The sequence below is a fragment of the Coregonus lavaretus genome (assembly GCF_964263955.1).
Source record: "Coregonus lavaretus genome assembly, chromosome: 34".
NCBI classification, from domain to species: Eukaryota; Metazoa; Chordata; class Actinopteri; order Salmoniformes; family Salmonidae; genus Coregonus; species Coregonus lavaretus.
In genome coordinates this window covers 30785675-30801570 of record NC_140021.1, presented here as the reverse complement: position 1 = coordinate 30801570, position 15896 = coordinate 30785675, and the positions used below count along the sequence as shown (strand labels likewise).

Genomic DNA, 15896 nt, shown 5'->3' with positions numbered 1-15896 from the left:
GCCTTTGCAGTGTACAACACCACAAAGGACGGCTGGATTGAGTACAACGACACTCAGTATTTCTTCAACACTGAGTACCTCCCCATGGAAGAGGCGAGAGCGTTCTGTAAAAATAACTTTGGTGACCTGGTGGTCATCACTGCGGAGAGCGAAAGGACGTTTCTATGGAAACAGGTAGAGACTTCCAGTTGCAGCCCAGTAATGTCTGAAGAGCTTCGGTTCCAGGAATCTGATAAAGAGATGGTTTAAGAACAGGATGACAAAAAGTGTCACTGAAATGTTCAATCAAGATATGTTTGTTTCCTCAAAAATATGTAACTTTTTTCCAGATAGCGAGAGCTTCCGAGGGACAATACTACATTGGAATGACCGTTGGTTTGGATAAGTCTTTTAGGTATGTAAAACGAATGTTGACTGTTCCCTGGACATTCAAAACAACCTGTAGTCCTACCACTTCTTTTCAGAGATATTCATGCAGGAGCATGTTTTGTTTGTCACACTCCATTTTCCATTTTGGTGGTAAATACCTGAGATCTGGAGAAACATGTGTGCCTTCCAGGTGTGTAGTTGATTGAATGGATGCTCACAGTTCAGATTGGGTTTGTCTACTGTATGTTTCAGCTGGTTGGATGGGTCTCCTGTCGTGTACACCGCGTGGGATCAAAACGAACCCAACTTCGCTAACAACGATGAGAACTGTGTGACGATATACAAGAGTATGGGTACGTCTGATTGCAGAGGGATCTGGGGATGCAGTGGGGATCAGCCTCCAAAGAGAAGGGATTTATCAGTCATGATCTCGTTACAGTGACGTTACACTGCGACGTCCCCAGGACTTTCGCTAACATTCAGGGGACGTTCCCAGGATGTCATTTTGTAAGCTGGGTCTATATCAATGACGTATATCAACCCTGGATTGCTGACGCTATGTATTGGCCATTGAGAGGCTTTGAAACCACCGGTCGGCCATATTTGCACTCCGTAGTTGGAGAATGACTGGAATTCTACAGTATTTAAATGTTTCAAGGACAAAATTACATGTATTTAAGTATATTTTTGTTGTAGTGGCGACAGTAACATAAGTACTCTAAAAAATATACTTGAAGGAAAATGTTTTTATATACTTTTTCATTAAAAAAAAAGTCATCCAGGGTTTATACATATAATTGATCTATATTGGGTTGTGTCTCTCTGTTTCTATGCATTTATAGGGTACTGGAATGATATCAATTGTGGCATAGAGTTGGCCTCCATTTGTAAAAGAACAGCCAGTTTCACGAACACAACAATGGCCCCCACCACTGTACCCAAGGGAGGTTGTGCCCCGGAATGGATTGCTTTCCAGGGCAAGGTAACTACTACACTTCCACAGTACAACCACCACGTCTATAAAATCATACATACACCTGTATGGTACACCAGCATAGGAAACCTCACACAAACTGCATCAACAGCTGATTCCTGACTGGCGTTTTTCCTGATCATGTGCTAAGGAAAAACTCAGGCCCTAATGATGATCCAATGTGATCCTGACCTGGGTGTGGAGAGTAGTCATTGTCTGTGTCCCAAGTGACACCCTATTCCCTTTATAGTGCACTACTTTTGACCAGAGCCCATGCACTATACTGTATCGGGAATAAGGTGCCATCTGGGCGCATCCATTTTGTCAGCTGTAGTAGCATGTGCTGTTCTAACACAGTGCCGACGCATCATGTTTCCACAGTGCTACAAATTCATGGGAGACAACGATAAGAAGCCGTGGCAGGAGGCCAGGACCTACTGCATCAACCAGGGAGGGAACCTGGCATCTGTCCTCAGCGACAAAGAGCAAGGTGGGTGAGAAAGCCATACCTTTAGACCAAAGCTACCATTGCCCAAAGTATTACCATTGCCCAAAAATTACAGTGCTGTAGAGAATGTTAGCTAATATTGGGTCTTATACATCTGTGAAATTTGGCCCATAAGATAAAATGAATTTGAACACAATCCAGAAGCATGCATCAATAAATGTTATAGACAAAAGGGCAACACTTTATTTGGATAGTCCCACATAGATTATTTATAGATGTTTAACTAACTGTCAACAATAGTTGAAATTTAAATGCTAGCCAATACAAAAGAGGTTGATACGTCTTTCAAGAATCACCTGATTGGACAGTGGTATTACCTTTTCCTTGTTCTTACTTGTCCTTTCCAGCATTCCTTACCACACAAATGCTTGGGAATCAGCAGGACCTCTGGATAGGTCTGAACGATATTAACTGGGAGATGCGCTTCGTATGGACCGAGGGCAGAGGGGTTTCCTATACCAACTGGGCCAAAGGGCATCCGACGTCAATGCCTGACGGACGCTATTCATTTATGGACGAGGTACAAGGCTTACAATAAATATAACTGCTTAAGGGATTTCTGGACACAGGTTAAAAATCATTAAAAATATATATTTGAAAGTAGGTAGACGAAAATCTACTTTCAAAGGAGAGTCTCTAATGAAAATATTTTTTTTACCTAAAATCTGGGTCCGGGAAATCAGCAATTTAGATGTTTGCTTTGACATGTTGATTGACCTGTTGTCAATAAGTGCAAATTCAAGACAACCTTAACCAGTCAAATGTGAATTCCAAAGAGGAATCTAACCTTTCTCTATCCTTCCCAACCTCACTCCCAGGTGTTTGACTGTGTGGTTCTGGTGGGCAGCTCTCCAAAACAGACAGGAATGTGGATGGTCAATGACTGCTTAGTGTCCCGTGGTTTCATCTGCAAAAGGAATATTGGTGAGAAGACGCAATAGTTCAGTGAGGCTGCTCAAGGGATGCAAAATTCAAGTAACTTTTCAAAAAATTCCCAGGTTTTCCAGGAATCTGTGAATCCTCCGAAAGGATATCTGGAGAACCTGAATATTTTGGGAAAGTTACCGGCAACCGGAGTGACGCTGATCACGTCCAATTCTTGGGTATGTGGTCCAATAGAGTACTTCTATGTAGGTTCTCCAATATCAAGTCTGCTTTGGTTTCAGATTCTCAGATTGTGGTACCTGCCACCACGGTGTCAACAAATACTTTTTACAAGCTGGGCGATGACTCCTTCAAATTGGTGGCCCAGAAGATGAAATGGGAAGAGGCCAGGAGGCAATGTAAAGCAGACGATGCAGAGATGGCTAGCATCCTGAACCCCATCACCCAGGCATTCATCTCACTGCAGATCCACAAATACAATGAGCCTGTGTGGATCGGCCTCAACAACAATCTGGTAAAAGGCTGTAGTGTTGACATCGATCTCTGTAAATCATTTGGGTTACAGAGACTCTAAATAAATTATGTTGATCACACTAACTCTAAATATGGAGCTTTGTGAGCTTCAATTTCCTCATTACAAGGCCCAGCAGGTCAAAGATAACCTAATGTGTATAGGGAAGTAGGGGTGCTGGAGGTGCTGCAGCACCTCCTTATGCTGAAATAATTTGGCTTCCTGACATGAATGGGAAATGCCATCTATGGATTATATTTCTATGGTTGGATGCGGTTGTCAGTTTGACTTTCACAAATTTCAAAGTACAATCATGAGAAAATGTAGAGTTAGGAAAGCAAATGCCTACTGCTGAAAAGAGAATACTAATCTGTCTGTAGAAGCTAATAATAGTTTTCTCAACTTTTGAGCAATTCTGAGCGAACTGCACTGTTTTTCAAAGTAGCTTATCTTGAGATAGGTTATTGGCAGGAGTGCATCAGCCATCACCAGGGAGTAGCCTAGGCTTCATCTTCATCTTCATCATCATTATCTGTACCAAGACTGTGCAAAGCTGTCATCAGGGCAAAGTGTGGCTACTTTGAAGAATCTAAAATATAAAATACATTTTTATTTGTTTAACACTTTTTTGGTTACTAAATTATTCCATATGTGTTATTTCATAGTTTTGATGTCTTTACTATTATTCTGTCACGATCGTCATATGGAACAGACCAAGGCGCAGCGTGATGAACAAACATACTTTAATTAGTTAAAGTTTAAACACAATACAAAACAAGAAACGACTCGTGACGTCCAACGGTATCAATGACCGAACACGGAACAAAAACCCACAAACACAAAGGGAAAACAGACAGTTTAAATATGGCTCCCAATCAGAGACAACCAGCCAACAGCTGACACTCGTTGCCTCTGATTGGGAGTCACTCAGGCAAACATAGAAATCAACAAACTAGAACCCCCAACATAGAAATAAACACATAGAATAAACACACCCTGGCTCAACAAATAGAGTCCCAGAGCCTGTGACAGACGCCTCAACTAAACAAAACAGGGGAGGGCTGGGCGGGCATACCTCCTCGGCGGCGGTTCTGGCTCCGGCCTTGACCACCACCCTCCAATACACCCCCCATAGCGCCCCTGGTCCAGTCTGGCCCCGCCGGCCGGAGCCGAACTGGACTTAGCAGGAGCGGTTAGCTTCAGCTCCATAGTGGAGCTGTTGGCCGGTACCTTACCAGGCACCGGTGACCCAGGCACGGGTTGTGCTGGACTGACGACGCGCAACCTTGGCTTGGTGCGTGGAGAAGGAACGGGCCTTACCAGGCTGACGACGCGCACCCCTGGCTTGGTGCGTGGAGGAGGGATGGGCCTTACCAGGCTGACGACTCGCACCCCTGGCTTGGTGCGAGTGGCAGGAACAGGCCAGGCCGGGCTGGCGACGCACACCGTAGACTTGGTGCGAGTGGCAGGAACAGGCCGGGCCGGGCTGGCGACGCGCACCGTATACTTGGTGCGAGTGGCAGGAACAGGCCGGGCCGGGCTGGCGACGCGCACCGTATACTTGGTGCGAGTGGCAGGAACAGGCCGGGCCGGGCTGGCGACGCGCACCGTAGACTTGGTGCGAGTGGCAGGAACAGGCCGGGCCGGGCTGGCGACGCGCACCGTATACTTGGTGCGAGTGGCAGGAACAAGCCGGGCCGGGCTGGCGACGCGCACCGTAGACTTGGTGCGAGTGGCAGGAACAGGCCGGGCCGGGCTGGCGACGCGCACCGTATACTTGGTGCGAGTGGCAGGAACAAGCCGGGCCGGGCTGGCGACGCACACCGTAGGCTTGGTGCGTGGAGCAGGGACAGGCCGGACTGGGCTGGCGACGCACACCGTAGGCTTGGTGCGTGGAGAAGGGACAGGCCGGACCGGGCTGGCGACGCACACCGTAGGCTTGGTGCGTGGAGCAGGGACAGGCCGGGCTGGGCTGTCGACGCACACCGTAGGCTTGGTGCGTGGAGCAGGGACTGGCCGGACTGGGCTGGCGACGCACACCGTAGGCTTGGTGCGTGGAGCAGGGACAGGCCGAACCGGGCTGTGGAGACGGATAGGAGCCCTGGAGTGAAGAGCGGCCACAACCCGTCCTGGCTGAATGCCTACCCTCACACACTCTGTGTGAGGCATCCGCACAGGACGTACAGGGCGGTGTATCCGTAACCTGGTGGCCTCCAGAATCCGCCCCTCTTTTGCCTCCGTCAGCCCCGTCGTCCATGCCGTGTGCCCCCCCCTAAAAATGTTCTGGGGTTGCCTCTCGACCGCCCGACGAAGACCCTGATCACGCCGTTGCTCCTCTCTACGGCGCGCCTCCACCGTCTCTTCTCCCGGCGCTTCCTCCCATGTCCAGCCCAAGAGCTGCCCCTGGACACGCTGCTTGGTCGTTGCATGGTGGGTTTTTCTGTCACGATCGTCATATGGAACAGACCAAGGCGCAGCGTGATGAACAAACATACTTTAATTAGTTAAAGTTTAAACATGAATACAAAACAAGAAACGACTCGTGACGTCCACGGTATCAATGACCAAACACGGAACAAAAACCCACAAACACAAAGGGAAAACATACAGTTTAAATATGTCTCCCAATCAGAGACAACCAGCCAACAGCTGACACTCGTTGCCTCTGATTGGGAGTCACTCAGGCAAAACCTAGAAATCAACAAACTAGAATTACCAACATAGAAATACACACATAGAATGAACACACCCTGGCTCAACATAATGAGTCCCAGAGCCAGGGTGTGACATATTCTACAATGTGTCCAAACTTTTGACTGGTACTGTATACATACAGTTAAAGTCGGAAGTTTACATACACTTAGGATGGAGTCATTAAAACGTGTTTTTCAACCACTCCACAAATTTCTTGTTAACAAACAATAGTTTTGGCAAGTCGGTTAGGACATCTACTTTGTGCATGACACAAGTCATTTTTCCAACAATTGTTTACAGACAGATTATTTCACTTATAATTCACTGTATCACAATTCTAGTGGGTCAGAAGTTGACATACACTAAGTTGACTGTGCCTTTAAACAGCTTGGAAAATTCCAGGAAATTATGTCATGGCTTTAGAAGCTTCTGATAGGCTACTTGACATCATTTGAGTCAATTGGAGGTGTACCTGTGGATGTATTTCAAGGCTTACCTTCAAACTCAGTGTCTCTGATATCATGGGAAAATCAAAAGAAATCAGCCAAGACCTCAGAAAAAAATTGTAGACCTCCACAAGTCTGGTTCATCCTTGGGAGCAATTTCCAAATGCCTGAAGGTACCACGTTAACCTGTACAAACAATAGTACGCAAGTATAAACACCATTGGACCACGCAGCTGTCATAACGCTCAGGAAGGAGACGTGTTCTGTCTCCTAGAGATTAATGTACTTTGGTGCGAAGAGTGCAAATCAATCCCAGAACAACAGCAAAGGACCTTGTGAAGATGCTGGAGGAAACAGGTACAAAAGTATCTATAGTCACAGTTAAACGAGTCCTATATCAACATAACCTGAAAGGCCACTCAGCAAGGAAGAAGCCACTGCTCCAAAACCACCAAAAAAAGCCAGACTACAGTTTTCAACTGCACATGGGGACAAAGATCATACTTTTTGGAGAAATGTCCTCTGGACATAGAACTGTTTGGCCATAATGACCATCGTTATGTTTGGAGGAAAAAGGGGGTGCTGGCAAGCCGAAGAACCCCATCCCAACCATGAAGCACGGGGATGGCAGGAGGGACTGGTGCACTTCACAAAATAGATGGCATCATGAGGAAGGAAGATTATGTGGATATATTGAAGCAACATCTCAAGACATCAGTCAGGAAGTTAAAGCTTGGTCGCAAATGGGTCTTCCAAGTGGACAATGACCCCAAGCAACTTCCAAAGTTGTGGCAAAATGGCTTAAGGACAACAAAGTCAAGGTATTGGAGTGGCCATCACAAAGCCCTGACCTCAATCCTATAGAACATTTGTGGGCAGATCTGAAAAAGCGTGTGCGAGCAAGGAGGCCTACAAACCTGACTCAGTTACATTAGCTCTGTCAGGAGGAATGGGCCAAAATTCACCCAACTTATTGTGGGAAGCTTGTGGAAGGCTACATGACACGTTTGACCCAAGTTAAACAAGTTAAAGGCAATGCTACCAAATACTAATTGAGTGTATGTAAATGTCTGACCCACTGGGAATATGATGCAATAAATAAAAGCTGAAATGAATCATTATCTCTACTATTATTCTGACATTTCACATTCTTAAAAGGAAGTGGTGATCCTAACTGACCTAAGACAGGGATTTTTTACTAGGATTAAATGTCAGGAATTGTGAAAAACTGAGTTTAAATGTATTTGGCTAAGGTGTATGTAAACTTCCGACTTCAACTGTATGTATTCTTCCTAATATTGTACAATTTGTGTTTATTCAATGGCCTGGGCTATTGTTTGCATTCAAGACCAAGACGTTTTATTGCTCTCAGTTTGTCACTGTCAGAGTAGCCACTCATTTCGGTCATTTGTGTAGTATTAAAAAAGATTCTTCCCAATATTACATCTGCTGATGTAGAAAGGGATTTATAAATACATTTGATTTTGATTTAATTCTGCTAATGTTGTCTATTATGTAAATTCCGTAGAATTGCATTAAATGCGTTTATAAAAGGAAGAACATTCCCAGTGTCACGATCGTCACACATAGAGGAGGACCAAGGCGCAGCGTTGAAGGTGAACATATCTTTTATTTACTGATCACACGATCAAAATAATAAACGATAACGTGACGTCTACAGTTTCACACAAACCGAAATGAACAAGAAACCACAAACACAACGTGAAAGACAGATAGTTAAATATGGCTCCCAATCAGAGACAACGAGCCAACAGCTGACACTCGTTACCTCTGATTGGGAGTCACTCAAACAAAGAAATACAATAACCTAGACCCACAACAAAACAAAGAAACTAACACCCTGGCTCAACATACGAGAGTCCCCCGAGCCAGGGCGTGACAGTACCCCCCCCTAAAGGCGCGGACTCCGACCGCGCCAACGAAACACAACAGGGGAGGGACTGGGTGGGCACTCCGCCTAGGCGGCGGATCCGGCTCCAGTGGAACAGGCACGTGCCGTGCCGGACCGACGACGCACACCACTGGCTTGGTGTGGGGAACAGGCACGGGCCGTGCTGCACTGACGACGCACACCACTGGCTTGGTGTGGGGAGCAGGAGCGGGCCGGACAGGGCTGACGAAACGCCCCACAGACTTGGTGCTGGGAGCAGGAACGGGCCGGACCGGGCTGGCGACGCGCACCACAGACCTGGTGCGGAGAGCAGGAACGGGCAGAGCTGGGCTGACGAGACGCACCACAGACTTGACGCGGGGAGCAGGAATGGGCCGGACCGGGCTGGCGACGCGCACCACCGACCTGGCGCGGAGAGCAGGAACGGGCAGAGCCGGGCTGACGAGACGCACCACAGGCTTGATGCGGGGAGCAGGAACGGGCCGGACTGGGCTGGCGACGCGCACCACAGACCTGGTGCGGGGAGCAGGAACGGGCAGAGCCGGGCTGACGAGACGCACCACAGACTTGATGCGGGGAGCAGGAATGGGCCGGACTGGGCTGGCGACGCGCACCGCAGGTTCGGTGCGGGGAGCAGGAATAGACCGGACCGTACTGGGGACACACACCACTGGCTCTACACCGGGATCTGGAACGGGCCGGACCGGACTGGCAACACACGCCAGTACCTCTCGCCGTGCCTCTACTTCCTCCATCCCCTCTTCGACCAGTGGCCCCCGTAACCCGGCGGCCTTCTCCGGCAACCCACTGGGCCGCTCTATCGCGGCCTCCTGCTGGTCCGACGTCGTGAGCCCCCCCCTAAAAATTTTCGGGGCGTCTCTCCTACCCGTGGACCAGGTCTCCATATCCCTCGCCAGCCTCTCGCCCTTCTGCCATAATGTCAAGCCCTTGTCTTCCTCCCTCGGCTTGACCCAGTCCAGGAGGCGAAGGAGATCTGTGAGGGATCTCCCTGGCGATGGCTCCTGGACACGCTGCTTGGTCCCATCTTGGTGGTTTCTTCTGTCACGATCGTCACACATAGAGGAGGACCAAGGCGCAGCGTTGAAGGTGAACATATCTTTTATTTACTGATCACACGATCAAAATAATAAACGATAACGTGACGTCTACAGTTTCACACAAACCGAAATGAACAAGAAACCACAAACACAACGTGAAAGACAGATAGTTAAATATGGCTCCCAATCAGAGACAACGAGCCAACAGCTGACACTCGTTACCTCTGATTGGGAGTCACTCAAACAAAGAAATACAATAACCTAGACCCACAACAAAACATAGAAACTAACACCCTGGCTCAACATACGAGAGTCCCCCGAGCCAGGGCGTGACACCCAGACCCTGCTAAAAAAGAATCCCTATGTTTGGAAATCATAAATACGTGTCTGCTCAACTGCATGCCACTATGCAAATGTGATTATACTATAATATTAGAAGCATGCAATGCTTTATTATAAAAGGGATTTTTTATTCTCCCCCCCCTCAGCACCCCCAAACATCCTCAAAACAACAGGATAGGACTCTGGCTTTGGTTTAAGAGCTAGTGTAGCTCCAAAGTGTTCATTTAAGATACCAAAGAGGTTTTGTGTTTGTGTTTGTAAACTTTCGGCTGGACCTTGCCGTCATTGTGTGTTTTCGTCATTGTCCTTTTCTCTGTCTCTCAGACTGAAGGGCTTTTTAGGTGGGTGGATAAATGGCCTCTGTTTTACACCAAATGGGGGGAAGACGAGCCTAAGAACAACATGGCCTGTGTTTACATGGACACAGACGCCAAGTGGAAGACAGGCGACTGTAGTAACACCTACTACTCACTGTGCAAGAAATCACCAGGTCAGACAAGGCCTTTACTCCATTTTCCCACTGTCTATGCTTAATAGTTTATAAATCCCCAAATGTGGCTAATAAAGATGTTGTATGCCTTTATGTATCCATTTTCCATCCATGAACATTTACCATATACTGTATGTCTTCTCTCAGATCAACTTCAGTGTATACAGTGTCCATATTAGGACTTCTCTGCCTTATTTTACAGACATAGCCCCCACTCAGCCCCCTCAGCTCCCTGGCAAGTGCCCCGAGCCCAAGAAACGCAAGACGTGGGTTCCCTTCAGGGGTTACTGCTATGCCTTCCTCAACTCTTTGGTGGAGAACTGGGCCCACGCCACTGTGGACTGTCTCAGAATGGGTAAACACTAAACCTCCTTCACACTAATTGTCATTCAGACCACACTGGTTCAGACCACACTGGTTGCGTCTCAAACGGCACCCTATTCCCTTTATAGTGCACTACACACATAACAAAATACTACAGTTTACTATAGAATACCACAGTACTTACTATAGAATTCTGTTGTAAACTGTAGTATACTGCAGAAGACTACATTACACACTGTTGTATTCCTTGAGCATGTGTAGTACTTAGTATCAAATTGTGTAGTATACTGTAGAATACTATAGTAACTACTACAGTATTATCCAGAAAAAGACACTGTAGTAAATACTACAGAAATGTCTGTAAAAACACTACAGTTTGCAAAAACACTACCTTTCTTTTAACTATAGTAAATGCTATGGTATTCAATTAGCATATATTTTTTATTTTTTAGTCATTTAGCAGATGCTCTTATCCAGAGCGACTTACAGGAGCAATTAGGGTTAAGTGCCTTGCTCAAGGGCACATCGACAGATTTTTCACCTAGTCGGCTCAGGGATTAGAACCAGCGACCTTTCGGTTACTGGCACAACGCTCTTAAGCATTAAGCTACCTGCCGCCCTTCCCATTCCCCTCCCCCATATCCCAATTTGTGCCACCCATAAGTGAGAAACCTACATGCCAAGTATAGACCATATATTGTGTTCCCTACAGATTATAGATGGTCAGCTGGTCAGTCTTTTAAACAGCTTTTTAAATCAGCGGGAGATAGCAGTGAGGGTGGGAGGAGCCACATCATTCAGGTTCTCTCCAGAGGTGGGAGTACCCCAAGGCTCCACCCTCAGTCCTCTACAGTTTATAATGTACATCTGTGATATTTATTACCCAAGAGAGGGACAAGTGGCCCAGTTCGCAGATGATCTCTGTTATTGTGCCTCCTCCAAAAACTTTGCCCATGCTAGAACAAAGCTACAGAAGAATATCTATCAGAGACCGAGAAGTGGGTCAATCTGTGGTGGGTCAAGCTCTACCCCCTGAAGACCCAGTGCGTCCTCTTCTCCAGGCACCCCAAGCAAGTGCATTTTAAACTTTATGGACAGGCACTCCAGACAACCCCAACGGCCAAGTTCCTTGGGTCACATTCCAAGAAAACATGTCCTGGAGTGCCCACATGGAGTGCCTGGAGAAGGATGGAAGGAAGCGCCTGAACCACCTGAGGGTACTCTGCAGAAGAAAAGGAGGAGCCACGCCCGGAACAGACTTCAGAGTGTTGCAGAGCTACATTCGGCCGCACTTTGAGTATGCTACACCAGCCTGGTGGGACGTGGGGAGGTCCCATGTCAGAAAAGACCATTCAAAACCTTGCCATCAAGATGGCATACAGACTCCCCACGTACACAAACACACACTACATACATTAACTTTCAGGAGTGAGAACACTAGAGGAGAGGCTGTTCTGGGGCGCAGGTTTACCCTCAGGTCAGTGGACAATCCATCTCTGAAACCCATGATATGGGAGCAACAAGCTGACCCACCCAGAACTTTATCCAGCACCCACCTCTCTGCGCTTCCTAAATATTGAGCATATTTATCACGTTTAAACTACTTTTAAAACCATTTTTAGAGTGGATATTTGATCTATTTTATTGTGATTTTATCCAGTCTTACTCCCACTGATATCGTAAACATTTTGAGGCCTTTAACCAACCTATTTATTGCACTGTAAGTTGATTTTTAAAAAATGCACAGAACTCAATGGAAACACAAACAACATCCAAAATAACTACAACCCACTATTCAAAAATTACAAAACACTACTCCCTTCCCAGTGTGTCACGATCGTCGGGAACAGAGGACCAAGGCGCAGCGTGGAAGGTGAACATATTTTTATTATTTGAATGATCACACGAACAAAAACAACAAACGATAACGTGACGTCCTCGGTTCAAACACAAACCTATACAGGAACAAGATCCCACAAACACTGTGGGAAAACTGGCTGCCTAAGTATATTACCCAATCAGAGACAACAAGCAACAGCTGATACACGTTGCCTCTGATTGAGAACCACACTGGCCAACATAGAAATACTAAACTAGAACAAACACAAATGAAAACTCACACCCTGGCTCAACATACTAGAGTCCCCAGAGCCAGGGCGTGACAGTACCCCCCCCCCAAAGGCGCGGACTCCGACCGCGCCAACAAAACACCACAGGGGAGGGACCGGGTGGGCACTCTGCCTTGGCGGCGGATCCGGCTCCGGGCATGATCCCCCACTCCCTCTCTAACCCCCCAAAGTACCCCTGGTCCGGTCTGACCCTGCTGACCGGAGCTGGACTGCACACCGGTGGAGCGGATTGCTCTAGCTCCGGCGTGACGCAGCTGACCCGTGCCAAACCAGGCACCGGTGGAACAGGCATGGGCTGTGCCGTACTGATGACGCACACTACTGGCTTGGTGTGGGGAGCAGGAACGGGCCGAGCCGGGCTGACGAAACGCACCACTGACTTGGTGCGGGGAGCAGGAGCGGGCCGGACCGGGCTGACGAAGCGCACCACTGACTTGGTGCGGGGAGCAGGAACGGGCCGAGCCGGGCTGACGAAACGCACCACTGACTTGGTGCGGGGAGCAGGAGCGGGCCGGACCAGGCTGACGAAGCGCACCACTGACTTGGTGCGGGGAGCAGGAACGGGCCGAGCCGGGCTGACGAAGCGCACCACTGACTTGGTGCGGGGAGCAGGAACGGGCCGAGCCGGGCTGACGAAGCGCACCACTGACTTGGTGCGGGGAGCAGGAATGGGCCGGGCTGGCGAAGCGCAACGTAGGCTTGGTGCGAGTGGCAGGAACAGGCCGGACCGTACTGGGAACACACACCACTGGCCCTACGCGGGGATCAGGAACAGGCCGGACCGGACTGGCAACACACCCCAGTACCTCTCGCCGTGCCTCTGCATCCTCCTTCCCCCTGGTGACCAGTGACTCCCGTAACCTGGCGGCCTCCTGCTGCCCCGTCGTCCACGGCGTGAGCCTCCCCCTAAAAAATGTCTGGCCGTCTCTCCTTCCCGTGGACCAGGTCTCCATGTCTCTCGCCAGACTTTCGCCCTTCTGCTTCCAAGTCCAGCCTCTCTCTTCCTCACACGGCTTGACCCAGTCGAGGAGGCGAAGGAGATCCACTTGAGATTTTCCTGGCGATGGCTCCTGGACACGCTGCTTGGTCCAGTTTTGGTGGGATCTTCTATCAGTATCGTCGGGAACAGAGGACCAAGGCGCAGCGTGGAAGGTGAACATATTTTTATTATTTGAATGATCACACGAACAAAAACAACAAACGATAACGTGACGTCCTCGGTTCAAACACAAACCTATACAGGAACAAGATCCCACAAACACTGTGGGAAAACTGGCTGCCTAAGTATGGTTCCCAATCAGAGACAACAAGCAACAGCTGATACACGTTGCCTCTGATTGAGAACCACACTGGCCAACATAGAAATACTAAACTAGAACAAACACAAATGAAAACTCACACCCTGGCTCAACATACTAGAGTCCCCAGAGCCAGGGCGTGACACAGTAGCCCGAAGAACAAGTTTCCATCTCCTACTTTCTATTTTTTATAAAGTTATTTACCCCTTCCCCCAATCCAAGTCCCCTTACCCTTAAATCTTGCGACTTGTGACGGCAGGCCACCCAACAACCTGCCCGCTTGACCCTATCCCATCCTCTCTTCTCCAGACCATCTCCGGTGACCTTCTCCCTTACCTTACCTCGCTGATCAACTCATCCTTTGACCACTGGCTATGTCCCTTCTGTCTTCAAGAGAGCGAGAGTTGCACCCCTTCTCAAAAAACCAACACTCGATCCCTCCGATGTCAACAACTACAGACCAGTATCCCTTCTTTCTTTTCTCTCCAAAACTATTGAGCGTGCCGTCTTTAGCCAACTCTCTTGCTATCTCTCTCAGAATGACCTTCTTGATCCAAACCAGTCAGGTTTCAAGACTGGTCATTCAACTGAGACTGCTCTTCTCTGTGTCACAGAGGCTCTCCGCACTGCTAAAGCTAACTCTCTCTCCTCTGCTCTTGTCCTTCTAGACCTGTCTGCTGCCTTTGATACTGTGAACCATCAGATCCTCCTCTCCACCCTCTCCGAGCTGGGCATCTCCGGCGCGGCTCACTCTTGGATTGCGTCCTACCTGACCGGTCGCTCCTACCAAGTGGCGTAGCGAGAAGCTGTCTCCGCACCACGTGCTCTCACCACTGGTGTCCCCCCAGGGCTCAGTTCTAGGCCCTCTCCTATTCTCGCTATACACCAAGTCACTTGGCTCTGTCATATCCTCACATGGCCTCTCCTATCATTGCTACGCTGACGACACACAACTAATCTTCTCCTTTCCCCCTTCTGATAACCAGGTGGCGAATCGCATCTCTGCATGTCTGGCAGACATATCAGTATGGATGACGGATCACCACCTCAAGCTGAACCTCGGCAAGACAGAGCTGCTCTTCCTCCCGGGGAAGGACTGCCCGTTCCATGATCTCGCCATCACGGTTGACAACTCCGTTGTGTCCTCCTCCCAGAGTGCGAAGAGCCTTGGCGTGACCCTGGACAACACCCTGTCGTTCTCCGCTAACATTAAGGCGGTGACCCAATCCTGTAGGTTCATGCTCTACAACATTCGGAGAGTACGACCCTGCCTTACACAGGAAGCAGCACAGGTCCTAATCCAGGCACTTGTCATCTCCCGTCTGGATTACTGCAACTCGCTGTTGGCCGGGCTCCCTGCCTGTGCCATTAAACCCCTACAACTCATCCAGAATGCCGCAGCCCGTCTGGTGTTCAACCTTCCCAAGTTCTCTCACGTCACCCCGCTCCTCCGCACACTCCACTGGCTTCCAGTTGAAGCTCGCATCTGCTACAAGACCATGGTGCTTGCCTACAGAGCTGTGAGGGGAACGGCACCTCCGTACCTTCAGGCTCTGATCAGTCCCTACACCCAAACGAGGGCACTGCGTTCATCCACCTCTGGCCTGCTGGCTCCCCTACCTCTGCGGAAGCATAGTTCCCGCTCAGCCCAGTCAAAACTGTTCGCTGCTCTGGCACCCCAATGATGGAACAAGCTCCCTCACGACGCCAGGACAGCGGAGTCACTCACCACCTTCCGGAGACATTTGAAACCCCACCTCTTCAAGGAATACCTGGGATAGGATAAAGTAATCATTTTTTACATTGTAGAATAATAGTGAAGACATCAAAACTATGAAATAACACATATGGAATCATGTAGTAACCAAAAAAGTGTTAAACAAATCCAAATATATTTTATATTTGACATTCTTCAAATAGCCACCCATTGCCTTGATGACAGCTTTGCACAATCTTG

At 48.6% G+C, this 15896-nt stretch overlaps 1 protein-coding gene across 1 annotated transcript in view; it reads left to right on the top strand.

The window, feature by feature from the left end:
• Nucleotides 1-15896, top strand: part of LOC311109014 (macrophage mannose receptor 1-like) — a 46506-nt gene that overhangs the window by 24812 nt on the left and 5798 nt on the right. Inside the window, exons 17-26 of the mRNA XM_084151799.1 lie at nucleotides 11-174; nucleotides 330-394; nucleotides 622-722; nucleotides 1212-1351; nucleotides 1724-1832; nucleotides 2198-2370; nucleotides 2669-2774; nucleotides 3017-3249; nucleotides 10023-10188; nucleotides 10391-10543. Coding sequence (XP_084007925.1) covers nucleotides 11-174; nucleotides 330-394; nucleotides 622-722; nucleotides 1212-1351; nucleotides 1724-1832; nucleotides 2198-2370; nucleotides 2669-2774; nucleotides 3017-3249; nucleotides 10023-10188; nucleotides 10391-10543 — 1410 coding nt within the window. The remainder of the gene's footprint in view (nucleotides 1-10; nucleotides 175-329; nucleotides 395-621; nucleotides 723-1211; nucleotides 1352-1723; nucleotides 1833-2197; nucleotides 2371-2668; nucleotides 2775-3016; nucleotides 3250-10022; nucleotides 10189-10390; nucleotides 10544-15896) is intronic.